The 26,879-nt window shown below is 42.6% G+C and overlaps 2 protein-coding genes and 1 pseudogene across 4 annotated transcripts; 2 read left to right on the forward strand and 1 right to left on the reverse strand.

Moving 5' to 3' along the window:
- Positions 1–190: 190 nt before the first annotated feature.
- On the forward strand, positions 191–8,638 carry LOC135506036 (serine/threonine-protein kinase LATS1-like). 3 transcript variants are annotated; one of them, XM_064925397.1, is made up of 8 exons: positions 192–386; positions 958–1,441; positions 2,790–2,940; positions 3,249–4,723; positions 5,534–6,116; positions 6,254–6,439; positions 6,604–6,710; positions 6,817–8,638. In XM_064925397.1, exons 2-8 carry the CDS (start codon positions 1,088–1,090, stop codon positions 7,351–7,353), a joined length of 3,393 nt encoding a protein of 1,130 aa, XP_064781469.1. In that variant the 5' UTR covers positions 192–386; positions 958–1,087; the 3' UTR covers positions 7,354–8,638. The 3 variants fall into 3 exon arrangements, with proteins under 3 accessions (XP_064781471.1, XP_064781469.1, XP_064781470.1); XM_064925398.1 differs by lacking the exon at positions 192–386 and having other exon boundaries at positions 398–1,441; XM_064925399.1 differs by lacking the exons at positions 6,604–6,710; positions 6,817–8,638 and having other exon boundaries at positions 191–386; positions 5,534–6,102; positions 6,254–6,419.
- A 237-nt stretch (positions 8,639–8,875) lies between these two features.
- LOC135506039 (katanin p60 ATPase-containing subunit A1-like) lies at positions 8,876–15,911 on the forward strand (annotated as a pseudogene).
- Positions 15,912–16,376: 465 nt separating this feature from the next.
- On the reverse strand, positions 16,377–20,040 carry LOC135506040 (glycoprotein integral membrane protein 1-like). Its single transcript, XM_064925407.1, has 8 exons — positions 19,890–20,040; positions 19,295–19,366; positions 19,099–19,198; positions 18,853–19,007; positions 18,548–18,707; positions 18,194–18,414; positions 17,949–18,112; positions 16,377–17,770 (listed from the first exon to the last, which is right to left on the reverse strand). Exons 1-8 carry the CDS (start codon positions 19,977–19,979, stop codon positions 17,632–17,634), a joined length of 1,101 nt encoding a protein of 366 aa, XP_064781479.1. The 5' UTR covers positions 19,980–20,040; the 3' UTR covers positions 16,377–17,631.
- Between the last annotated feature and the right edge of the window lie 6,839 nt (positions 20,041–26,879).

Raw genomic sequence — 26,879 nt, forward strand, 5'->3', positions numbered from 1 at the left:
TGTGTTCTCTCTTATCCAATTATGTCACTTTTCATAACAGACAAGATATACAGTATGACAAAGAACCATTATATGGACCACATTTTAAGTCTTATGAGAGATTATTTATAGAATCCATGTTGTTTATATGTTGTACTTGGAGGGGGGGCGCTATCACAAGGGGTGGTGGTGGTGGTGGTGAAACAACCCAGTGAACCAGCACATCCGGGAAACTTGTCTCTGTCAGACATCACAGGAATATTCAAGCCACAGTTGGGACGAACACGGAGTAGCATTAAAGTGAATTACTTTCAAACGTCTAAATCAGTAGATGTACTCATAGTTGATCGCACTTTCTAGTTGATTTGAAATCTGGAAATTTGATTAGGACAATAACACTGCTGCCGGTAAGTTCATTGACAACAACTTGCTAGTTATAGCTAACTTGGATGGCTAGTGGTTGTTTTGCGACGCCGACGGCCGAAGACAACCCGCTGTAGCCGGGCCTTGTTATATCTGTGGTCGGGCTTTGCTGTCTGGTTTAGCCAACGTTAGCTGGCTGGCTAGCTATTTAACTGAAATTGAGTCAGGTGCTAGTTACTTTTTAGCGTTAACTAGATAAAACATTGAATTGTATTCTTCGGTTACTTTTTGCTTTGTAAATTAGCTGTCTGGAAAACGAATCTACTTGCATAACATTCTACAGTCAACGTTTATAGGTACAGGTTTAACCATCTTTGGTTGCTAACGTTAACTATTGTAAGCTAGCTAAGTTAGCCACCAACACCATTCGTTAGTTCCATTAATAAGGTTGTAATTTAAAGCTACAAAAGTAAACTATTACACTTATCTTCCATAATGAATTGTCTGAATATATTAATTGACCATCTGTAGGGTAATTTCACTGCTTCAGTATCTGAGAGGTTGCATTCATTACTATTAGCTAGCTGCACCATGTTTATGTTTTGTCATCCCCAGGTACTCAGCAGGATGCAGATGTAAAGTCATTCGTCTTGAACCATCTCTTGGCCCTAGATAACCTCGCAGTGACACTGCTGTGTGCTTCTATCCTGTTCTTTCCTTTGGCTGCCAACCTACATGTTCTTACATGAAGAGAGGGGAGAAACCCGAAGGATATCGACAGATGCGACCCAAGACTTTCCCCGCCAGCAACTACAGTGGCAACAGCCACCAGATGCTGCAGGAAATTCGGGAGAGTCTCCGTAACCTTTCCCGGCCTTCTGACCTCCCTAAGGTAGACATGGGGGGCGCTGGAAAGGTGATGCCTGAAGATCCCAGGCAGCAAGGGCGCTGCAGCAACCCCAAAAACCCCTACCACAAGGCCTTGCAGGAGATTCGCAAGTCCCTGATGCCTTTTGCCAATGAGCCCAGCTCTTCTGGACGGACTGCAGAGGTTAACAAACAGATGCTGCTGGAACTGCTGTCTGCTGGCTTTGAGGAGGTAAGGAGGAAGAATGTAAAAGTGGAAACAGTACTTCAGCTAGGTAGCACGTTAGTTCTGTGTAGTAAATGAAGTTATTTTAATTTGAATGAATATAACTAAAATAATTCAGATGTTTAAAATCAGTCAAGCAACGTCCATACTGACAGTTGTGGAATAATCTGAATACCAGTGTTTCCCCTATATTCGTTCAAATCGTTGCCACCATTCTAACAAATGATTATATTTTAGAATATTTTTTATTCGGATGGTGCAACACTTTCAGTGTAAACTTAAAGACTAAAACTAGATATAAAGTATGCAGAAAAGATAATGGCGATATATGTATATATATAAAAAAAAATAAAGAGAATCTTTGAGAACTAACATTCACCAAAATAAAAACTAGACAGTCAGGGAGAATGTAAAATTCCAAAAAGGTCTTGGGATGGAGCCCCCATTGATTTTATGTTTGAGTCACTCAGATAGCATAAGAACACAGCATAAGCCATGGCAAAATATGTAGAATTTCATGAAATTAGCTTTAAAAGGAAGGAACTCAAAAATGTTTGTCCCGGGTTCACGCTATTGTCCATTACCACAACCCCCCCCCCCCCACACACACACACACACTATGCTAACTTTGCCACTGCTGCAAAAAAAACATCTTTAGGGGAAACGCTTTATACCATGAACAACTGAATTGTTCAAGCTATTGCACAAAATGAGTTATTGCAGAATGTTTTCTCTTTGTTGGTGGATGACATGAGACTGATGTGAAATATGAAAGCTATGCAATGTGGAATGACCAGCTTTAGCTGCATGCTCAGGGTGTCATGATTGTCTGTGACTTTTAGTCACTTTAACTCTACCTACATGTACATATTACCTTGACTAACCTGTGCCCCCGCACATTGACTCTGTACCAGTACCCCCTGTACATAGCCTCGTTTGTTGTTTTACCGCTGCTGTTTAATTATTTGTTACTTTTATTTTCTATTTTTTACTTAACATGTATTTTTTTTTCTTAAAGCATTGTTGTAAGTAAGAATTTCACTGTAAGGTCTACCTACACCTATTGTATTCGGCGCATGTGACAAATACATTTGATATTCAGCCCTGAGGCAGAGACCAATGAAACCAAGTATGTCAAAAAGCTACTGATATGCCTGGTTCTTAAACATATATATATATATATATATATATATATATATATATATATATATATATATATATATATATATATATATTCCATTGTATTTGAGAGTTGTTGATAAGTAGTTTCTGTAAACTTGATATGTTTGTCTAATAGCGCCTCGAGAAACCTTTTATTTCAGGTATTAATAGCTAGTATATGTATTGTGTGCAGGAAATGGTGATCCGTGCTCTGAAGCAGACCAACAGTCGCAGTGTGGAGGCAGCCATAGAGTACATTAGTAAGATGAGCTACCAGGATCCTGTGAGGGAGCAGATGGTGGCTGCTGCCGCCCGCCCCGTCAATGCAGGCATGAAAGCCCCCGGTAGGTGTCTGTCCTCTGGGACCAAACCACTCCTTTACCCATCGTTGTTCACGGAAACCTGGCTACCATTGTTCCAGGATCTAGGACTTGGCTATACTATTTGTCTCTGGAGATACAATCAATTGTCAATGAGGAAACAATATTCTGTTGTACAACTCTGGTTTGGGGGAAGGGCGTGTGTTTCAAATGAGAATGTTGTACAAGGCACTGGTTTGCTTTCTTTCATATTTCAGTAATGTCTATCGCAAACATAATTATTCATTTTTATATGCTGCCATGACCTGTAGTTTTTCTTCCCATCATTGCAGGCTCATCTCACATTCAGCAGCCTGTGCTGAGGAGGCAGAGCTGGAAGGGTTCCAAGGAGTCTCTGGTTCAGAGACATGGCCCCATGATGGTGGAGGGGATGATTTACCATTCAGACAGCCCTGGACCCCAGGGTGACCTGGCAGGACGAGGCCCACCCCCAGCCTTCCCACAGGGTCACCCTGGCAACAACCAACGGGTCAACCCTCCCCTACCCCCTCAGGTGCGCAGTGTCACCCCTCCCCCAAACAGAGGTGCAACCCCGCCCCCACCTTCCTGGGACAGTAACCTCTCTACTAAGCGCTTCTCTGGCAACATGGATTACCTCGTGCCCCGCATCTCTCCTGTTCCCCAAGGGGCCTGGCCTGAAGGCTACTCAGCCCCCCAGAACCAGAGGGGCATCAGCCCAGTGCCCATGGGCCGTCAACCCATCATCATGCAGAGCTCTGGGGGTAACAAGTTCAGCTTCCCCTCCAGCTGGTCTCAGAATGGCTCCACTCAGCCAGACTACATGGGACACCAGAGTGGTGGCAGCAGACAACCCCCTCCCCCTTACCCAGTGAATCAGAGTAACAGACAAAGCCCAACCGCTCAACAGATGCAGGCCGGAGGACCTGCCTCCTCCCCATCCTACATCAATGGGGGTAACCTCCCCCAGTCCATGATGGTGCCTAACCGGAACAGTCACAACCTTGACATGTACAACATGGGCGTGCCTCAGTCCTGGTCCCAAGCCCCCCCTGGCCAGCCTCAGTCCTCCCCAGGTAGTAGTAACCAGGACGTGTCCCCGTCATGGCAGCAGCACACCATCCCTGTCCGATCCAGCTCCTTCAACAGCCACCAGATGAGCAACAGGCAGGGCCACCCGGTCAGCTCCCAGCCCTCTGCCACCACAGTGACAGCCATCACCCAGGCCCCCATCCTGCAGCCTGTGAAGAGCATGCGTGTGCAGAAGCCTGAGCTACACACTGCCGTGGCCCCCGCACACCCACCCTGGATGCATCAGCCCCCTGCACCTCCCACTACCTACCAGGAGCCGCTACCACCAGCACCCATGCCCCAGGTACCCATGCCAGTAGCAGAGGTGCCCAGTTACCAGGGTCCTCCACCCCCATACCCCAAACACCTCCTCCAGCAGCCTGTTGCACACTGCCCTGCCTATGACCCAGGGCCCAAGCCCAGTTCTGGGAGAGAGGAGGCTGCAGAGGAGGAGGATTGTAGCAGCACTGCTAGTGACAGGCCAGAAGGCCCAGACTTTGCTGCTGTGGGAACAGAGAAGGAGAATAAACAGATCACCACATCTCCAGTGCCTGTACGCCGGAACAAGAAAGACGAGGAACGACGAGGAGACCCCAGAGTGCCTCTCTACTCTCCCCAGGCCTTCAAGTTCTTCATGGAGCAGCACGTTGAGAACATCCTGAAGAACCACCAGATGAGGATCCATAGGAAGAAACAGCTGGAGAGTGAGATGCAGAGGGTGAGAGTACACAGTCACTGCTTAGAATGTCCCTGTGAGTTAAATTTGGTCTAAACAATGGTATAATCTAAATACATTTGGTCTATTCAATTCGGCGGAATACAGGATATTTATTTATTAGCTGAAAGGCCTACATTTTCACTGTAATGGATTTGGCATGTCCAATCACAGTCAACCTTAAGATTCTGGCACCCTCTTCAAATATGTTGTCATGCAGTCCTGGCTTTCAATCTTCCTGACTCTTTACTATTTATTTCCTGTTTTTATATTTTCATTCTTTTGAATGTTATATTCTTCCCTTCTGCTTAGCTGTCTCTCTTTCTCTCCTTTTCTCTCCCTGCTGTCACTAACAGCTGATGTAGAAGGTAAAGGTATCTCCTATCAATGCTGTGTCCTGAATAGTCCACACAGATCAGTGACCAAGTAAGCAGCTGTTGAAAGATGGGCCACTTTAATTGAACAGCATGATGCCCTCTGCTGACTGACCGCATCACACCAACTCCTTAGGGAGATGCATGCCTTCCCATCTACTTTCCATGTTTAGTGCTCCGTCCAGCTTAAATGATGCTTGCCAAGACAACCAGCTTTATTGAGAACGTCTGCTCTATCTCTTTGGTTGTTTTTTATCTCTTACCTTTCTAATGAGTTTTTAATGCTTACTATTTTGTGTTCCTTGAACTGGGCCAGCATTCTGCCAGGTTAAATCCATTGCTTTGCTAATACATCTGTGGTTGTCTTATTTTATGTCTAATTCATGTTCTGTGGTTCTCTTAAGGGCCTGAATGTAAATTGTCATATTTTGCAATTTAGGTCAAGTTGTCAGGGGATGCCCAGGAGCAGATGCGCATGATGCTGTCTCAGAAAGAGTCCAACTACATCCGACTGAAGCGGGCCAAGATGGACAAGTCCATGTTTAAGAGGATCAAGACCCTGGGCATCGGCGCCTTTGGAGAGGTGTGTCTCGCCCGGAAGGAGGACACTGGAGCCCTTTACGCCATGAAGACGCTGCGCAAGAAGGACGTTCTCCTCAGGAACCAGGTGGCCCACGTCAAGGCAGAGCGAGACATCCTGGCTGAGGCTGATAATGAGTGGGTGGTGCGGCTCTACTACTCCTTCCAGGACAAGGACAACCTGTACTTTGTGATGGACTACATCCCCGGAGGAGACATGATGAGTCTGCTGATCCGCCTGGGCCTCTTCAAAGAGGAGTTGGCTCAGTTCTACATCGCTGAGCTCACTTGCGCCGTGGAGAGCGTGCACAGGATGGGCTTCATCCACCGCGACATCAAGCCAGACAACATCCTCATAGACCGGGACGGACACATCAAGCTCACCGACTTTGGCCTCTGCACCGGCTTCCGCTGGACACATGACTCGAAGTACTACCAGAGTGGTTAGAATGATCCATGTTTTATGATTCTTGTTGCTGCTTCAATCCAAGAGGATCTTTTGGTCTTCAGGGTAACACTGTTCTCCCCCTTTTCATTGTCAGTAAAGCCAGGCAAATCTTTGTGTCGTGTCTCTCTGCAGGAGACCATGTTCGGCAGGACAGCATGGACTTCAGTAAGGAATGGGAGCAGGACCCATCTAACTGTCGATGTGCAGACCGGCTCAAGCCCCTGGAGAGGAGGAAGGCGAGGCAACACCAACGCTGCCTGGCTCACTCCCTGGTGGGGACACCTAACTACATCGCTCCAGAGGTGCTGCTAAGGACGGGTAAGCCTGTGAAAGGGAAAATTTGAATCCGCTCTGAAGTTGAAAATATTATTGGTGATGTTTGAATGACCAGTGCAGGAGTGGAATTTTGAAAGGTTATTATTTGTCTCTTGTGCATCATGTTATTGTGTCTAACATGTGACTGTGTTACCTCACTGTTCAAGGATACACCCAACTGTGTGATTGGTGGAGTGTTGGTGTCATTCTGTATGAAATGGTGGTTGGGCAACCTCCTTTCTTAGCAACTACACCCCTGGAAACCCAGCTCAAGGTAAATCAACCAGTTAAAAACTGAGCAGATCTCATGTTGGCCTGGTTTGTTAAGTGCTGTTGTCCTCCGCTCTATGTTTAAAGCTCTGGTTCGTTATTCTACCCAGGTTATAAACTGGCAGACCACCCTGCACATCCCCCCTCAAGCAAAGCTGAGCCCAGAGGCATCGGACCTTATCATTAAACTATGCCGTGGCCCCGAGGACCGCCTCGGCAAGAACGGTGCCGATGAGATCAAGGTGCAGCCCTTCTTTAAGACCATCGACTTCTCCAACGACCTGCGGCAAATGCAGCCGGCCCCCTACATCCCCACCATCGCTCACTGCACAGACACCTCCAACTTTGACCCGGTGGATCCAGACAAGCTGTGGAGCAGCAGCAACAACGAAGGTGAGGGCAACCACAACGACACCCTCAATGGGTGGTTCAGGAACGGCAAGCACCCCGAGCACGCCTTCTACGAGTTCACTTTCCGACGCTTCTTCGATGACAACGGCCACCCCTACAGCTGTCCCAAGCCCATTGGCATAGAGTATGAGGAGGATTTTGATGGGGACGAGGCAGACTCTGAGGCCCTGACACAGGAGGAGGGAGACCAGGAAGAGAGCAGCAGGGCACAGGGCCGTGATTTGGTCTATGTGTAGTATCGTTTAAGAACATGTTTGTTCTGCTGGACTGTTTGCACATAATAGGTCTGGGAAATAGGTTTCTGGTTTGTCAGAGAGCGAGTCAGGATGTGTGTGTGTGTATTCAGTGGCATATTCTGTGGGGCAGAACAATTGGGAACAGATATAATTGTACCATTCAAGCAAATACACGGTACATAAAACTACAGTATAGTCCCTCTACACTACAGTCTACAGGAGGAGGGTTTAGTCTTTTCACACTACAAGTGTTTTCATGGGGTTGTACATGGTAAGGTTCATATGTGTTGACTCTGAACAGACTTAAATTAATTGAAAGAAAATATCAGGGTTTTCTTTGAAAAAATTACAAACCCTGTTTTAAGCCTTAATTTATTCAAGATATTATAAACTGGTGATGCTAGTTGATATAAGTATGAGAATTTTGGGGGGGGGAACTTGTTTTTATTGGAAATGTTCCTAATTTATATTTTAAGATCTTGCAATGGGGATATACTGTATTAGTGATATGACTGGTAGGATTTGCAGGGATAAGTAACTCTTGAATTATTAATTCCTGTGCCTTTGATCTTCTGCTCTTTCACCAAATACTGTATATGGGACTGCCATTTCAAACTAGACTAGCTTGAGTTGGTTGAACTCGGATTGTGTGTATTTTTTGAATTTATACATAAAATGTATTTATAAATGTATAAATATTTTCTCTATTCTTTTGGTTAGTTGATATTCATTAGGGCAGGCCCTCTTCATTATTCCCCTCTAAAATCTCTTTCCTCTGTAATTTTTGTAATTCCACAGTGTTTATTTTGTTTAATTTCAGCACCAAGGAAAATCTGAAAGGTACCTATTGTAATAATACAAACAAACAAAAAAACAGTTGGAGCCGACAGGGTCTGTTATGCTATGTACAGTAAATGTTATTCTCTTTCATTCACTTCATCTGTTTTCATCACGTTTTTCATTCAGTCTCTCAACCAAAGCACTAGGCTACGCTGTGTATGAGCTCACTGACATGGCTGACCTGTTAATGATGGACTGACGCTGCTGTAATGGGAAACTGGATTATGAACAGGCGCTCTTTAGTAGCTCATGGTGGATGGATGGGTCTCCACTCCATCCCATCATTTAGCCTTTTATGTGTTTTGGAAAGCTATGAATGTAATTATGGAATAGGAACACTGACATTGCTGCACTGGTTTTGATTACATAATTCGATTTTAGTGTAAATGTATTTTGGGGAGGTTGGGTGCAGGGAACGGGAGTGATTAATAAACAATGTAAAGCACTTCCACGAATTCCATTTTGTCACATTCACACCTGACACCACTGGAACTATCCAATATGCAGGCTGGCTCTACTAGCTATACAACTCAACAATGCCAGTATCTTCACCCAAATGTGGAGTCTGGTGAAGAGGGTCAAAACCCGTGAAATACAATTTACAGCCATATTATTGACACTTTTGGTACATGAAAGAGGGACAACAGTAGTAGTACTGCTGCCGCTATTGTTCAGAATTCAGTTCAGGATATGACGCTTTGACAGCGTCAAACATTAGAGGCAGTTTTGGTGTGGTTGTAGCTGTCTTGTCAGACGAAAATAAACCATATTTATGTAGCTACCAGTATTCTATATATTTTAGCCATTTTCAAAACCTTGGGGATCCATTTGTGTTTCAGTCCGTGGGTGCGGTTCTACACTTTTTGTCGTATTTTTCTTTCCCATCAACAATGCAACAGGTGGGTCTAGCCAGTTAACGTTAGCACTAGAGCTAACTCGCATGCTAAAGACGTTTGGGAGCTAGTTTGAAGTTGCATTTTTATGTGCCAGTAACGTTGTGACATACTTTTGCCAGTTGTATTACTGGTATTGTTTTTCTAAATCGCGGTGCTGTTTACTCGTTCATCTGAAACGTGTTGGCAAGCTAGCTGAGTTAGCCAGCTAGCCAAGTTATGTTAAGCAAGCTAACATTCAGATGGAGCTGGCACATCCTTATGTCCGTTGTTGTTTTGTTTTTACAGAGATTCTGTTGTCATCCCTTCTGGAGAGAACTGTACTAACAACTAATGTTCTTCATCACCTAGAATGAGTCTGCACGAGATAACGTGAAACTTGCTCGAGAGTACGCCTTACTTGGGAACTACAGTTCTGCTATTGTTTGCTATCAGGGAGTACTTGAACAAATTAAGAAACACCTTTTTACATTACGGGATATTAGCTTCCAACAAAGATGGCAAAAGGTAAAATATAAGACGTTTCACTTTCCAAACTAAGTTTAATTTAAACCGAGTTTTGGTCAGACAATGTCTGCAAATGTCACTTAGACTCTTGCTCTTGACATCTCTTACCGGTATGGCAAGAGATAAACGAAGAAAACAAACAGGTTGAAGAAATAATGACAACTCTAGAAAATGTTAAACTGGAGACCACCCCATCCAAACCACCAAGTAATACAGATGGCATTAGTGACATATGTCCTGTACAAGTAGAATGCAGGTACTGTATGGACTCATTTCTCACACATTCTTATTCTATTGTATAGATTTACTGGCCCATTCATAAGTGGATATTGCACTTTACTGGGAAAATATATTTAGACTGTTTTCAGGTAATTACATTAGTATCTGATTGGGTGTGTAGTTTGGTTAGTAAACTGTTTGTCTGAATAAAATAATTAATGAGTGGGATTATTGCTCAGAATACCTGATAGTGCTAAATGTTACCTTTTTAGTTTTGGCCTACAAAATAGCTGAACATTAATGTACTTAAATCTGCACAATAGAGACGGGCAGTAGTCTATGTACATAGTCATTGAACACTGGTCACTCAATATTGTTTGCATACTTGTTTTACCTACTTCATATGTATATACTGGATTGTAGTCGAGGCTCATCCTATATAACTATTGCTGTGCACACCTTTTCTATACATCATGTACATACTTTTGATCATGTAGTGTATGTGGACACCTGCTTGTCGAACATCTCATTCCAAAATCATGGGCATTAATATGGATTTGGTCCCCCCCTTTTGCTGCTATAACAGCCTCCACTCTTCTGGGAAGGCTTTCCACCCGATGTTGAGGACAGAATTGTCTAGAATGTCATTGTATGCTGTAGTGTTAAGACTTCCATTCACTGGAACTAAGGCGCCTAGCCCGAACCATGAAAAACAGAGAAACAGACACCTGTGGCTCTAGTCAACTGTCCTGCCTTATTATTATTCGACCATGCTGGTCATTTATGAACATTTGAACATCTTGGCCATGTTCTGTTATAATCTCCACCCGGCACAGCCAGAAGAGGACTGGCCACCTCACATAGCCTGGTTCCTCTCTAGGTTTCTTCCTAGGTTTTGGCCTTTCTAGGGAGTTTTTCCTAGCCACCGTGCTTCTACACCTGCGTTGCTTGCTGTTTGGAGTTTTAGGCTGGGTTTCTGTACAGCACTTTGAGATATCAGCTGATGTACGAAGGGCTATATAAATAAATTTGATTTGATTTGGGATGAATTGGAACACCGACTGCGAAGCAGGAACAATCGCCCAACATCAGTGTCTGATCTCACTAATGCTCTTGTGGCTGAATGGAACCGAGTCCCTGCAGCAATGTTCTAACATCTAGTGGAAAGCCTTCCCAGAAGAGTGGAGGTTATAGCAGCAAAGGGGGGACCAACTCCATATTAATGCTAATGATTTTGAAATGAGATGTTCGACGAGCAGGTGTCCATATACTTTTGGCCATGTATTGTATATCTATGCAACCAATAAGATGTTATTTGATTTGCTTAGGTTGATCGAGTAGTATTCCCTTCTTTCCTCAAAGATTCTCGCCTCTTCCGGTTAGGGGGCCCCCGGTTCCCTACAAAGAGAGTAAACATCACAACAACCGCCTGTATGTGGCTGGTGTGCGGGCTCCACATCGCCAGTTACCACGCGGGCCCAATGGTGACAGAGCCAAACCTTTGAAGAGCAAGGAAAAGAAAGAGGCCCTAGCCACACCAAAAGACAACAAGGTGAACAAAGTACCATTAAGGATTAAAATATGGATGGGAAGGTCCTTTGTTACACCCTCCTTTCACATAATACAGATTTAATCCTCCTAGATTTTCCAATTAAAAATAATTTTTTTATTGTATTACTGTCCCAGGAACTGGCACAGGGAAAATGCTTTGCTGGCATTACCCCATCTTAACTTAAACTATTTGCACTGTAGACCAAAAATTTGTCAATCTACTTGTTACCTAAAATCATCACTTGGTTCCTGGCTTAGAAAAAACCTCTGCCACGCGGCTGCATTGAGCCCCCTCAAGACTAACAAATAATCCTTTGTTTGTTTTGCAGAACAAATTGGAAGTTTCTGAGAAAGATGTGAAGAAGTTTGATGGGCAAGGATATGACAAAGACCTTATTGAGGCCCTGGAGAGAGACATCATATCACAGAACCCCAATGTTAAATGGTGTGTGTGACTGGCTATGATTTATTAACTGTCCTGAACAGGATAATTCTAAAAGCACACAAAATGTTTCTCTTTGTAAGGATTGTCTAACAGGAAATACTTGTTTGTTTAATGCCTGTAGGGATGATATTGCAGATTTGGAAGAAGCAAAAAAGCTTTTAAAAGAAGCTGTTGTGCTACCCATGTGGATGCCAGAGTTTTTGAAAGGCATACGAAGACCATGGAAGGTATACATGGAAGCCCAAGGACCACTTGATTAATAAGTTATTTTGATTGGAAGAGTTGATACGATGCCTTGCTAATATGTGGTGTATCCATGTGCAATATTTTCCTAGGGTGTGCTGTTGGTGGGTCCTCCAGGCACAGGAAAGACTCTTCTGGCCAAAGCTGTTGCGACAGAGTGCAGAACCACATTCTTCAATGTTTCATCTTCTACTCTCACTTCCAAGTACAGAGGGGAGTCTGAAAAACTGGTCCGCCTTCTATTTGAAATGGTAAGATCCTCGTCAGCTATTTTTTTCCTAGAAGAAAATCTGGTGGTATCATATTACATGATGTGAAAGGGTGGTGTTTTTTAGGTGTTGTGGCTCTAGTCAGTGTTTCTTTTCTCCTCTGGACAGGCCCGGTTCTGTGCTCCCACCACCATATTCATCGATGAGGTTGACTCCATGTGCAGCCGCAGAGGAACGTCAGAGGAACATGAGGCTAGCCTACGGGTGAAGGCAGAGCTGTTGGTCCAGATGGATGGTACACAAACAGCAGCTACTCTGCTTATAGAATACCAAATTAATTACATGCACAATTCATGTCTATATAAAGATGTTTCTTGCCCAATAAATTATTGTACCCTAAATACATAGCAGTAATCGAATTTTGCTATAGTTTTTTATGCTATCGTTCCTAGGATATTATGCTGTTGTTTAGGTGTGGGAGGAGCATCAGAGAATGAGGATCCCTCGAAGATGGTGATGGTGCTGGCAGCCACTAACTTTCCCTGGGACATTGATGAGGCTCTGAGGTGACGTCTGGAGAAAAGAATCTACATCCCTCTGCCTTCAGGTCCACAAACACTACTCACTGTAAATCGTCTATCATAGTCCAAAACATGTAGGCATATGGACAGCAGTATTCTAGAATATTTGTCTGTTGGCTTTCATACTTTTTGAATTCTCAAGCAATTTATCCAACTGTCAACACATTCAAATGAATAGAGGACGCTTACCGAAACTGCACTGGTTGGGAATCGTGGGGAGGTGCGCTTTCGGGCTGTGCATTCCCCTTTGGATGGGTGCCTCAGAGCCACGTAGCTATGTCACAATGGGACACCGGACTGTCACGTGTCAGAGTCTGGACTATGATAATTTACACTTGACAGTGCTTTCCAGTTAAACATCTAAAATCTAAAGGTATATACACACACACGGTCCTTTCGGAAAGTGTTCAGGCTCCTTGACTTTTTCCACATTTTGTTACATTACAGCCTTATTCTAAAATTGTTTAAATAAAATTAAAAACTCAGCAATCTACACACAATACCCCATAATGACAAAGCGAAAACATGTTTTAGAATTTTTTGCACATTTTTAAAAACAGAAATACTTTATTTACATAAATATTCGGACCCTTTGCACCTGAGCTCAATTTCGAGTCTCATAACATCTTGTTTCCATTGATCATCCTTGAGATGATTTGAGTCCACCTGTGGTAAATTTTATTGATTGGACATGATTTAGAAATGCACACACCTGTCTTTATAAGGTCCCACAGTTGACAATGCATGTCAGAGCCAACAAATTGTCCGTAGAGCGCTGAGACAGGAGTGTTTCGATGCACAGATCTGGGGAAGACTACCATTTTTTTTTGCATTGAAGGTCCTAAAAGAACACAGTGGCCTCCATAATTCTTAAATGGAAGAAGTTTGGAACCTCCTAGAGCTGGCTGCCCGGCCAAACTAAGCAATCGGGGGAGAAGGGCCTTGGTCTGGGAGGTTTCCAAAAACCCAATGGTCACTCTGACAGAGCTTCAGAGATCCTCTGTGGAGATGGGAGAACCTTCCAGAAGGACATCCATGTCTGCAGCACTCCACCAATCAGGCCTTTATGGTAGAGTGATCAATGCCACTCCTGAGTAAAAGGCACATGACAGGCCGCTTGGAATTTGCCAAAAGGCACCTAAAGGACTCGGACAATGAGAAACAAGATTCTCTGGTCTGATGAAACCAATATTGAACTCTTGGCCTGAATGACAAGCGTCACATCTGGAGGAAGCCTGGCACCATCGCTACGGTGTAGCATGATGGTGGCAGCATCATGCTGTGGGGATGTTTTTCAGCAGCAGGGACTGGGAGACTAGTCAGGATTGAAGCAAAGTACAAAGAGATCCTTGATGAAAACCTGTTCCAGAGAGCTCAGACTGGGGTGAAGGTTCACCTTCCAACAAGACAACAACCGTAAGCACACAGTCAAGACAACGCAGGAGTGGCTTTGGGACAAGTTGCTGAATGTTCTTGGGGCCCAGCCAGAACCGGACTTGAACCCACTCAAACATCTCTGGAGAGACCTGAAAATAGCTGTGCAGTGACGCTCCACATCCAGCCTGACAGAGCTTGAGAGGATCTGCAGAGAAGAAGGGGAGAAACTCCCCAAATACAGGTGTGCCAAGCTTGTAGCATCATACCCAAGAAGACTCGAGGCTGTAATCACTGCCAAAGGTGCTTCAACAAAGTACTGAGTAAAGGATGAACAATGGAAACAGGATGCACCTGAGCTCAATTTCGAGTTTGAGTACGTATTTACATAAGTATATTTGTTCTCTAAATTTGTAAACATTTCTAAACCTGTTTTCGCTTTTTCATTATAGGGTATTGTTTTACATTGAGGATTTTTATTTATTTCATTCATTTTAGAATAAGGCTGTAACGTAACAAAATGTGGAAAAGGGGAAGGGGTCTGAATACTTTCCGAATGCACTGTATATATTAATTCACAATGGCGTACGTGATGTTTGCTTGTTTTCTCTGCAGCCAAGGGCAGAGTGGAGCTGCTGAAGATAAACCTAAAGGAGCTGGAGCTGGCCAATGATGTGGACTTGGCCAAGATAGCAGAGCAGATGGAGGGCTACTCAGGAGCAGACATCACCAACGTGTGCAGGTAAGGCCTTTAGGCCTTTTTCAGGTTAGTTTTTTCTTCAACAAATAGAAACCAGTCACAAATAAACAATAGATTAGTCAAGTATGTTAGTTCCAATAACTCGGCGAAGACTATCACTGATTTGAAAACGAGATGCCTCTCAAATAATGGAATAAAGAACCACTCTTATCCTAATTGTGGAAAGTAATGTTATTTGTGTTCCATTGCCTGGAGTGAACCCTCTCTCCATGACTGTAGGGACGCCTCTCTGATGGCTATGCGGCGAAGGATCGAGGGGCTGACGCCAGAGGAGATCCATAACATCTCCCGAGATGAGATGCACATGCCCACCACCATGGAGGACTTTGAGTCTTCTCTGAAGAAAGTGTCCAAGTCTGTGTCAGCTTCCGACCTGGAGAAGTATGAGAAGTGGATTGAAGAGTTTGGCTCCTGCTGAAAGTTAATCAGGAAGCCTGCAGCACCTCAAATCTGCAGAGGAATTAGTAGGAGGCTCAGTATATATTCTGGGAACAATACTTTAACTCATGTCTTCCTTTTCTTTGTAAATGATTTATATTTTAGGCTAGGTGATGCGACATGCCTTAAAGTAGGGTAACCAACTGCTTCTCTTGGTAAATGTCCTCCTGGATACAGTCCATATACCACACCCAGAGGTGCCTTGTACTGATTATAAACAGGTTATCAACATAAATAGAATGGTAAAAATGTATATTTGTCATACCGGTGGTATAGTCTGATATTGGGGCGGCAGGGTAGCCTAGTGGTTAGAGTGTTGGACTAGTAACCGGAAGGTTGCGAGTTCAAACCCCTGAGCTGACAAGGTACAAATCTGTCGTTCTGCCCCTGAACAGGCAGTTAACCCACTATTCCCAGGCCGTCATTGAAAATAAGAATTTGTTCTTAACTGACTTGCCTGGTTAAATAAATAAATAAAAAATATACACATGGTTGAAATGCTGTTTCAGCCAATCAACATCCAGGACTCAAACTACATGGTTTACAATATGCAATTAGTCAGCCTCGTGGGCATAACAAAATTGGTAGAAAACATTCCCAGATTTGTGTTCAATAAGTTTTATTATGGGTCCACAGAGCTAATCCTATAATCCTTACTATTTGCCTTGAACACATTTTGCTACCAAAGTATCCAGTGTCTTTGGGTTTGATCTGGTGATGTGCTTTTGGGATATCTGTTAATCAAAGATACACTACCTGAAACCGTTTATTATATGCACTTTATTTGATTTTCTTAATGTGTATTTAGGAGACTACCTGGTTCAAATTTGAATATATATATATATATATATATACATGCATAAACACTAAGAATTTTGTTAATCAAGTTTAAAGTAAAATATGACTTGCATTGACAAGGCTTCCATGTGCTTTGTGTAGACTTGAGTGAATGTAACAAGGACATTTACAGAAACATTTTTATTGAGCAGGATTTGGGAATTCAATGTACAGTTTGATTTGAATGAAAATACATGATGCACACATGCCATGCTCCATGCGTTTAGTAAAACACAAGATTGAAATTGAATTGAGGCACCATAGAAGCAAAATGTAAAATAACTAAGTTCTAATTCACCCACTCAAGTTCAAATCAGCATGCAGTTTCCTATTATGAAGTTGTTTCATTGACAGCTAACTGCATTCCATACTATGTCAACCATGAGCCTAATCTTGAGAATCATATTGATACAATTTTATTTTGGTCATGCCTAGCCTGCTTTGAGGCAAACCAGCCAATAAGCTATTGGGAGAGGAGTAGGTTTGACTATTCTTAGACTAAAGTGTATAAGGTCTATTAGTGTAGCTTCAGATGTCTATGTTGACAGTGCACGGCCATTGCGAGTAATTCACATTGCAGAGAACATCCATTGTCATTCACCCATATTGCAAAGAACATCCAGTAACCATATTCATACATTTCAAGGCATAAAGCAGGAGTATATTCAGTGAACAGAAATAGACTGTATAGACAGGACATGACACTAAAGCAGTTAATGTCTGTTCTATACTTTCCAGGTCTATCTGCAATGTTCTGTGACAGAGATCATTCAGCTACAGGAACTAATTGCCATCTGTCTCTATCAATTGAAATGGTTGGAATGAAATCTATTTGCTCAGTCTCTGTTCAACTCTGCACTCATAATGATGGGTGCAAGACTAGGACCACCTGTCCTTTAATGAACCTAAGTGCAGGCCCGTCAAGTTCAGACAAAATGTAATACCAACGTAAAAATGTTTTGACATTTTACAACAAATGCATGGGTGAGGCTCTGACAATATTATGCACTGGTTCAAATACAGTAAATAAAAACTGTCTTATGATTTAAAGTTGCATGCAAACAAACACCAAATCTTCAGTTCAATCCTCCAGTCAGAATGATAAAATATGAAATAAGCAATCAAAAATAAACCAATAGGAAGTCAGTATTTCATAATGCAAAGTAGAATGGTTACAGAGGCACTGTGAGGTAACACAATCATAATATGAAAAGTAATGCCGTATGCAGCTCTGCTTCCACTAGTAACATTTCAGATTCCTTCTTTGAGAAGAGGGTATAATGTTTGAGAAATAAAGCTAAACATGTTATGTTTGCAATGCATGTGTATTAAGTGCTACAAAGAGATTATGGTTTCTCTAACCACATAATGCCTTGTGTTTTCAACAGATGCAATCAGACTCCTCTTCAGTTTTCAATGAAGGCCTTTTCACCTCCTCTACCTCTATTTCAATGTTCTCCAGCAGGGTGTGTTTCTCATCTTCCGGCATCAGAGTCACAGGATTTAAATGGAAAATTCCCCTAGAGGAAAAGTACATTATCATGAGCATCACAGTTAAGAAAATATGAGAGAACAGATGTGCCTAATTAACTGGTCTTGGCACAAAGGTAAAAATCCTGCACACTGACCTGGCAGTGTTAAATTTAATTCTACAACAATCATGTAAGCAGGTTCAACAGGACCTGTGTGAAAACGTACTTGTGTTCGCATGTTGGGAAGAACATGTCCAGGATCTTGACAATGACCGCTGACCCAACCACACCAATCACTACCACCCACATGACCAAGAAGAACAGGGGCAAGGACTCAGACCAGAAGCGTCGCAGGCGGTCCCTCACCTCCTCCACCCATCGACACATGGCCTGCAAACAGATTTAAAGTCCAGAGCACATACAGAGGAATTTTGCAATATTCGATTTGGATCCAATGTCCAATTTACTTACACTGTAAGAAGAGATAGATTCTTTGAGTGGTGCCTCTGTCTGCATCTGATCAGACAGCCCTCCCAAGTCATCACCCTCATCATTGTTATCATACAGCATGTCTGGGTCCATGCGGAGGGGAGTCTCCGGGAGCTTGCCTGGGGCAGCAGTCTCCTCCTGGGTGGTGTCCGCATGCTTCAGAGGGTAATGACTGGTGGTCTGGGACATCACTTGGTATTCAGCTGAGCAGAAGGAAGTGGATCATTATCATTCACAAATTGATTTAGGAACATTGCTTTAACAATGGAATTCAGTTATCTTGTCCATTTCATGCAAGAGTATGAAAAGTGAACGAAAATGGCTGTTCTTGCATACCTTTTTTAGGATTTGTTGGATCTGTGATGACCACATCATTTTCCCTTGGGATCCTGAAAATCTCGCTGTGTCCAATGGGATAGGTGTTGGTATACTGCGCAAGCGTCTGGAAATTGGGGCTCATCAGTATCTTCACTTCACACATTTCTGGCTGCTGGACCTAAATGATAGAAAAGGATACAAAGCCATAAGAGCACAGATTTTCCATCATTGTACCACCATGGTGCAAATATGCTCATTTAGCTGTTACATAAATATCTTAACACCATTATTCTATTGTCCTTTTCTCAATCAACTAACTTGACCTTTTTCCCCTCCATCTCGATGACCTCGCTGAACACTTGGAGAGCCACCACCTCTTCTGAATCACTCCACAAGCGATTCTGGCTCACCATCACCCGGGTGACAGTGGAGACATAGTCACCAGATTCAAATTCACTTGTGCCATTGGTGGTATCCACTGTAAACAAAGTGAAAGGCTGTTTTACATCAGGTGCAGAATGCTGTGCTGTAGCTAAGTTATATGCACCAGAAACATTTTCACTACTCACACAGCAAGGCTTGGCAGTTCAACCTGGTCACCCCTGACAACTCCACAGGGATGTCATTGATGAGCACCTGCTCTTCATCCACTGAAATATTCAGGTTGATCTGAAAATTAACATGCGTTGAGCTATACGTTATGTTGTTATTCAATATCATTCTGACAGGCTTAATAATGGACCACTACATAATAGTATAGCTTACCTGCAAGTTGTTGGACTCCTGCACCTGTGTATCATTCAATGTCCCTGCTGTCACATTGATCAGAATACTTTCCTGTGTGAGAATCAAGAATAGGAAAGCGGCCATTAATTATTATGATCATGATATAAGTTAGCTAGTGTGGTAGGCAGCAAGGTATTCACCAAAACATCAGAACATTCGAGAGTGACATACTTAAGCGCATTCTAGCTTGCTAGTATTACGCTCATGCAACCTGGCTAACAACATAAACATTAGCTAGCTGCAATGAGTCAGATAGCAACAAAAGGTAACGTTAGCATCCATTAGCCAAATAACGTTAGCTAGCTAGCTACCAAGATTAGCGTTACTTTTATTTTTTTAAACCTTTATTTAACTAGACAAGTGAGTTAAGAACAAATTCTTATTTACAACGACGGCCTACCGGGGAACATTGGGTTAACTGCCTTGTTCAGGAGCAGAACGGCATATTTTTACATTGTCAGCTCCGTGATTCGATCTAGCAACCTTTCGGTTAACTTACTGGCACAACGCTATAATCACTAGGCTACCTGCCCCTCAATTCATGTAGCTATCTAGTGGTAGAGTAGTCTCCTACCGTGTTTAATTGTCGAGGTGAAGACTCAGCGAAAATGAATGACATAAACAGTACACATAGAGTATAAACTGATGTTCGTATCATCGCCATCTTCTAGCTGTCGTATGATCGTGGAGGAAACAACACCCCCCCGCCCAAGTGACACCGAAATCAATCAAGAGCGCGTGCGCAAGCATGGCGGTTCTTCTTGAAACAACATTTGGTGATATAGTCATCGATTTATTTACAGAACGGCCTAAAAGTAAGAAAACATGCGCCAACGTTAATGTCTGGTTACACACAGCCTACATTTGATAATGACATTTGCTCAAATTAAAATCTCAACTGTTATTCTATCTCCTTTCATCGTTAATATCATTAATATCAACCATAAAGGAAAAGGGCAACGTACGAGAGTCACGTTATTAATTGTCCAAAGCAGGGATGGAGAGTGAGCTGGTGAGATAGGCTGCAGTGGGTTTGCTGGGCAATATATATACTGAAGATGTAACCACAGTAATGGTGGCCAGAAAATCAATGAATGAAAATTGAATATTGAAAAATTAAACAGAAATTGCAATCAGATCAAAACTGAATATTTTCTAACATGTCAACAGACACTTTACTTCAAATAAGTACAAATCATTTCACAGTGTTAACTTTCTCTTTATCCCTGGTTGATGTACATTTCAGAGCCTCTTCAGTGTGGATGGGGTATAGCATACATATTCAACAACAAAGACTGCACTTCCAGTTTGTGTTCTTCACTCTGAACTCTTTTGTCTTCATTCCTAGGCACAGCACATGGAACCACCGTTGGCATGCAAAACATTCAATCTAAAACAAAAGAAAGCGTAACACATTATAAGTTATATCAAATATCCATGCAGTATGAGGAATTAGCCATCCATTGTGTTATATAATAAATGATCTTACATGCCGTCAGTGTTGTCTAAAGATTCTAAACATGTTAAATAAAGTTACTAACCCAGTCAGTCTTTGGGCCACATCCAGGGTCTTTATCAGTGTCACACATGAAGCAGTTGTTGGCTTTGTTGAACTCTGAAATCATAGGCATGAACTGAACATATGGCTGTCCCACACAACTACAGAAAAATAAAGAATTTACATTTACTTTGAATTAAATGTCATTACATACCAGACATTTTTAGTAAATCCTCAGCCATTTCTTTTCGCAGATGCTCCATGAGTTTTTTGTGAAGGTTCTATATCAATTTGGGAGGGGATGTTGGGGACGTTCTGTGCAACTTCCTTGGCCATCATCAGTGTTCTCTTTTTTATGTAACATAATGGAATTCTGATTAGTTATAGGCAAATAAATACACAGGCCAAAACTGTATGCTGATTTCCTTATCAATATAATCTAATAGAGGTAATTTCCTTTATACCCCATTCTACACACAGCCTAAATTATAGGCACTGAACCATTTACAGGAGAATAATAAAAGTAGCATATAGGATCCAACCCTATCACAGAGTGAATAAATGTAGAGCGTTTGTAGGCTTTAATAAAAAAAATATTAAGTGACAGTTTCATCAGTACGTTCTTAAAGAAAGTCATATCACAAAGATCACAACTGACAGTTTCCAGTCTAAGTCTATGACAATCGAGAATGAATTGTAAGCACCAAAGTGTGTTAAAGTGTGTTTGTCAAAATAATATCTGAAAATGACAGTTGTTGACCATAATACTTCTATTTGCAATAGCAATTTATGATATATGCAGTTGAGGAATATTACATGTATCAACACTACATGTAGGACGGACATAAGACATTCCCACATACAGTAAACACATGCAATAGAGGCATTTTTCAGCTATGATTTTACCACTCAGAATCCAGAATGGATATGACAATGTGGCCAGCACAGGAGGTAATACGCCCAATTTTTCAGTTTTTGATTTGTTAAAAAAGTTTGAAATATCCAATAAATGTCATTCCACTTCATGATTGTGTCCCACTTGTTGTTGATTCTTCACAAAAAAAAATACAGTTTTATATCTTTATGTTTGAAGCCTGAAATGTGGCAAAAGGTCGCAAAGTTCAAGGGGGCCGAATACTTTTTGCAAGGCACTGTAGTTTGCCCCCGGTGATGCGTTGTGCAGACCTCACTACCCTCTGGAGAGCCTTACGGTTGTGGGAGGAGCAGTTGCCGTACCAGGCGGTGATACAGCCCGACAGGATGATCTCGATTGTGCATCTGTAAAAGAGTGCTTTTGGTGACAAGCCAAAACTCTTCAGTCTCCTGAGGTTGAAGAGGCGCTGCTGCGTCTTCTTCACCACGCTGTCTGTGTGGGTGGACCAATTCAGTTTGTCTGTGATGTGTACGCCGAGGAACTTAAAAAATACTACCATCTCCACTACTCTCCCGTCGATGTGGATAGGGGGGGTGCTCCCTCTGCTGTTTCCTGAAGTCCACGATCATCTCCTTTGTTTTGTTGACGTTGAGTGTGAGGTTATTTTCCTGACACCACACTCCGAGGGCCCTCACCTCCTCCCTGTAGGCCGTATCGTCGTTGTTGGTAATCAAGCCTACCACTGTAGTGTCGTCTGCAAATTTGATGATTTGAGTTGGAGGCGTGCATGGCCACGCAGTCGTGGGTGAACAGGGAGTACAGCAGAGGGCTCAGAACGCAGCCCTGTGGGGCCTCAGTGTTGAGGATCAGCGGGGTGGAGATGTTGTTTCCTACCCTCACCACCTGGGGGCGGCCCGTCAGTTGCACAGGGCAGAGATCCCAGGGTCTTGAGCTTGATGACGAGTTTGGAGGGTACTATGGTGTTAAATGCTGAGCTGTAGTCGATGAACAGCATTCTCACATAGGTATTCCTTTTGTCCAGATGGGTTAGGGCAGTGTGCAGTGTGATTGCGATTGCGTCGTCTGTGGACCTATTGGAGCGGTAAGCAAATTGGAGTGGGTCTTGGGTGTCAGGTAGGGTAGAGGTGATATGGTCCTTGACTAGTCTCTCAAAGCACTTCATGATGACGGAAGTGAGTGCTACGGGGCGGTAGTCGTTTAGCTCAGTTACCTTAGCTTTCTTGGGAACAGGAACAATGGTGGCCCTCTTGAAGCATGTAGGAACAGCAGACTGGGATAAGGATTGATTGAATATGTCCGTAAACACGCCAGCCAGCTGGTCTGCGCATGCTCTGAGGACGCGTCTGGGGATGCCGTCTGGGCCTGCAGCCTTGCGAGGGTTAACACGTTTAAATGTTTTACTCACGTTGGCTGCAGTGAAGGAGAGTCCGCAGGTTTTGGTAGCGGGCCGTGTCAGTGTCACTGTATTGTCCTCAAAGCGAGCAAAGAAGTTGTTTAGTCTGTCTGAGAGCAAGACATCCTGGTCCACGACGGGGCTGGTTTTCTTTTTGTATCCGTGATTGACTGTACCTTTGACCTGTATGTGGGACGGCAGGGTAGCCTAGTGGTTAGAGCGTTGGACTAGTAACCGGAAGGTTGCAAGTTCAAACCCCTGACCTGACAAGTTACAAATCTGTCGTTCTCCCCCTGTTCCTAGGCCATCATTGAAAATAAGAATTTGTTCTTAACTGACTTGCCTAGTTAAATATAAAAAAATAAAAACTGTAGACCCTGCCACATACCTCTTGTGTCTGAGCCGTTGAATTGCGACTCTACTTTGTCTGACACTTAGCTTGTTTGATTTTCTTGTTACCATAAATATGTGTTTATGATGGGGCCGGCAACAGAGTTCCCATTGACTAAGCACCGCGGAGATACAAACCGATATACAGACCAGTGTACTGAAAGTCGGGTTGATAGCATTTCCCTGTGGATCTTTATATCAGATTACTTCCGACATAGGGAAAAAAATCAGCGTAAAAAGTTAGAACAACATTCTGACATGTAACGGGACTGTTCGGCAATGCTGAGCCTACATGTTAGCGACGAGTGTGTAAGTATTTCACTCTATGATTCTGAAAGAGGCTCCTGTAATTCGCTCTGGATAACAGCGTCTGCTAAATGACTAAAATGCAAATGTATTGATGTCTTTTCTATACCCTCAGTAAACTCTATGGAGACCAGGCCAGTTTATTTGATGTGTCATCTCTCATTTATCACAGTGTTAATCTGCTAAATTGTAATTATTCGCTCCTATGGCCTATTTACTGCCTGCCTCATGCCTTTTGCATACACTGTATATAGACTTTATTTTTTTCTACTGTGTCATTGACTTGTTTATTGTGTTATTGGCTTGTTTATTGTTTATTCCATGTGTAACTCTGTGTTGTCTGTGTCACACTGCTTTGCTTTATCTTGGCCGGGTCGCAGTTATAAATGAGAACTTGTTCTCAACTAGCCTACCCGGTTAAATAAAGGTAAAATAAAAAAATCATGGTTCTCAGGTTGGTAGAACTGCCATCCAACTCCTCAGTATTTTGGGCTCCCAAGTGGCGCAGTGGTCTAAGGCACTACAGACACCCTGGTTCGAATCCAGGCTGTATCACAACCTGCCATGATTGGGAGTCCCGTAGGCCAGCGCACAATTGGCCCAGCGTCGTCTGGGTTTGGCCGTCATTGTAAATAATAATTTGTTCTTAACTGACTTGCCTAGTTAAATAATGGTTCAAGTCAACTGCAGTTTGAAAACAACAAAGTTAGCCTACTGGTTCGAGCAAGATAGCAAGTGTCTGAAATCTCAAATGTTCAGGTTAGCTTACTTGTGCTGTAACAATCTCTTTACCCCCCCCCAGTTCCTAATCACCACTGGTGAGGTCCACACTGTGTTCGGTGAGGTGTCAGAGGGTATTGGCGTCTTGGATAAGCTCAACGACACCTTCGTTGATAAGGTCTTCATCCCTTTTCAGGATTTCAGGCCAGCAGATTTCATTTCCTTGAACCATATTTAAATGCAGCAATGTTAGGGGTAAATTATAATAGAATTGAATAGACTTTCGAATTTCCTCATGAATAGCTCCCATACAGAGGTGTAGATGCAATGACCTACTCAGACATCCCAGTATAAAGTGAGGAGAAGAGAGATGTGATACTTGTTTTGTGTCATTGCAGGATAAACCACACTGTGATCCTGGAAGAGCCTTTAGATGACCCTGCTGACCTGCCCGTGCCGAACCGTTCCCTCGAGACTACCAAGGAACAGCTGGATGTGAGTGACTGGGTACTTTCAGGTACCATTTGAGGTCAAAGCATATCTCACATTTCAGAGCAAAAGCGGATTAACTGTTCATAAACTTTCATAAAAAGCCATAAGTTTTAATTTATAGTTTCTCTGTTCATCAAAGGAAAGGTGAATGATTTTCTCAATACCTGAACAAAAGTAACTGTGATGTTACTTTAGATTTTTTGATGTCATAGACTGTACACCTTTTGTTGATTTGCAAAGTCAAACCCTCTTTGGTGTGCAGAGTGGTCGTATTGGAGCAGAGGAAGTGATCAACGACACAGATGGTAAGGAGGTTGAGGAGCTGGATGAGCTGCTGAAGGAGGAGGCGGCCAAGACCCAGGGCATCCTTCTGGAGATGGTGAGATGGGGGTCTTGTGGTTCTGTCCACCTAGCCTTGTAGAGGATGTCCATACTTTCAGGCGCGATGGCAGAGCAGATTTTGTAACACTACCACATCACCACTTTGTGTACTGATTGATGTTGAAGAACCCAACACTAGTTAATTAGCTGGTAAACATATGAGTGTTTTCTGAGAGTTTTGTTTGAGACGTTGTCGTGTGTATGTGCTTGTGTAGGTGGGTAATCTTCCTGATACGGAAGTGAAACGTCCGGAGAATGTTCTATTTGTGTGTAAGCTGAACCCTATGACTATAGAGGAGGACCTGGAAATCATCTTCTCTCGCTTCGGACTTTCACCCTGTCTATTTCAACATACTGGCCTCCATGACACTACTATACATATTTCATTAGAAATAGACCTCGTCCTAACCATTTAAAAATTGAAAGGAGACTTGGTAGAATATTGGTGTATTATCCTATATTAATGTGTTCTTATTGTGAGATCATCAGAGACTTGAAGTCAGGAGAGTCTCTGTGCTATGCTTTCATTGAGTTTGAAAAGAATATGTTTGGTTTTCACTTGATTTCTATATGTACCATGAGTTAGCATTTAGTCATTTTAGCCCTCTTTAAACATTGAACAATGATCCACTCATATTCACAAGTCCAAATCAAGACTAAGCTAAAAAGAGTTTGGAACCATTTAAGTGCAGTTATGCAGAATTCAAATAGAGGGCACCACTTAGTCAAAATTGAGAGTACACATTAATTCACTTGAAAGGGTTGTATTTACTGAATTGATAGATTGTTTCCTTATTCACTATACACATAAGGGCTCAGTTTACCCTCTTAGATATAATTGATGTCATTTCTCTCCACAGGAGGGGGACTGTGAAAAGGCCTTCTTCAAGATGGACAACGTGCTCATAGATGACCTACGCGTACATGTGGACTTCAGCCAGTCTGTCTCAAAGATTAAATGGAAAGGCAAAGGTAGTCACTTATTAAAATATAACTCATTAACTTCCTTTTAATATTTAGGGTTTTTCAGCATTATATATACTTTCAGAGACTTTAAACCTCAATCAGGAACTTTAGCTAAAGGATGTGCCATTTACCTTCTCTTCTAAGTAGAGAAATTAACAAGGTCTTTTTTGGTTTTCTAGGTGGGAAGTATACGAAGGATGACTTCAAGGCCTATGAAAAAGAAGTGGGATACAAATGAGCTCTTAAGGATAAAGTCAAACCCAAGCCAGAGTATCCTTAAATGTTTTTATATTTGCTATTCTTATGAACTGAAAGATAGGGGTTAGAACCGTGTAAAATAACTAAACTGTGCACCATTTCACATAGCAATCAGGTTAGAGAGGTCAACTATTGTAAATATGTTTCTGTTGGAGGAAATAAAATTTCTCTGGAAGAAAGTGTTTCTCTTTGAAATGTTGTCTTGGCAAACCTTTTAAAGAATTACTCTCTTTACTTAAGTTTTACTTAATGGTCCCAAAATCTC

This window comes from Oncorhynchus masou, chromosome 19 (assembly GCF_036934945.1).
Source record: "Oncorhynchus masou masou isolate Uvic2021 chromosome 19, UVic_Omas_1.1, whole genome shotgun sequence".
Classification (NCBI taxonomy): domain Eukaryota; kingdom Metazoa; phylum Chordata; class Actinopteri; order Salmoniformes; family Salmonidae; genus Oncorhynchus; species Oncorhynchus masou.

Coding starts and splice junctions, on each gene's coding strand:
- LOC135506040 (XM_064925407.1), bottom strand. CDS start 19,979: ATGGCGATGATACGAACATCAGTTTATACTCTATGTGTACTGTTTATG. Junction 19,008..19,098: donor GAACTGCCAAGCCTTGCTGT/GTGAGTAGTGAA, acceptor CTTTGTTTACAG/TGGATACCACCAATGGCACA. Junction 18,708..18,852: donor TCGAGATGGAGGGGAAAAAG/GTCAAGTTAGTT, acceptor TCTATCATTTAG/GTCCAGCAGCCAGAAATGTG.
- LOC135506036 (XM_064925397.1), top strand. CDS start 1,088: ATGAAGAGAGGGGAGAAACCCGAAGGATATCGACAGATGCGACCCAAG. Junction 2,941..3,248: donor TGCAGGCATGAAAGCCCCCG/GTAGGTGTCTGT, acceptor CCATCATTGCAG/GCTCATCTCACATTCAGCAG. Junction 4,724..5,533: donor TGGAGAGTGAGATGCAGAGG/GTGAGAGTACAC, acceptor TTTGCAATTTAG/GTCAAGTTGTCAGGGGATGC.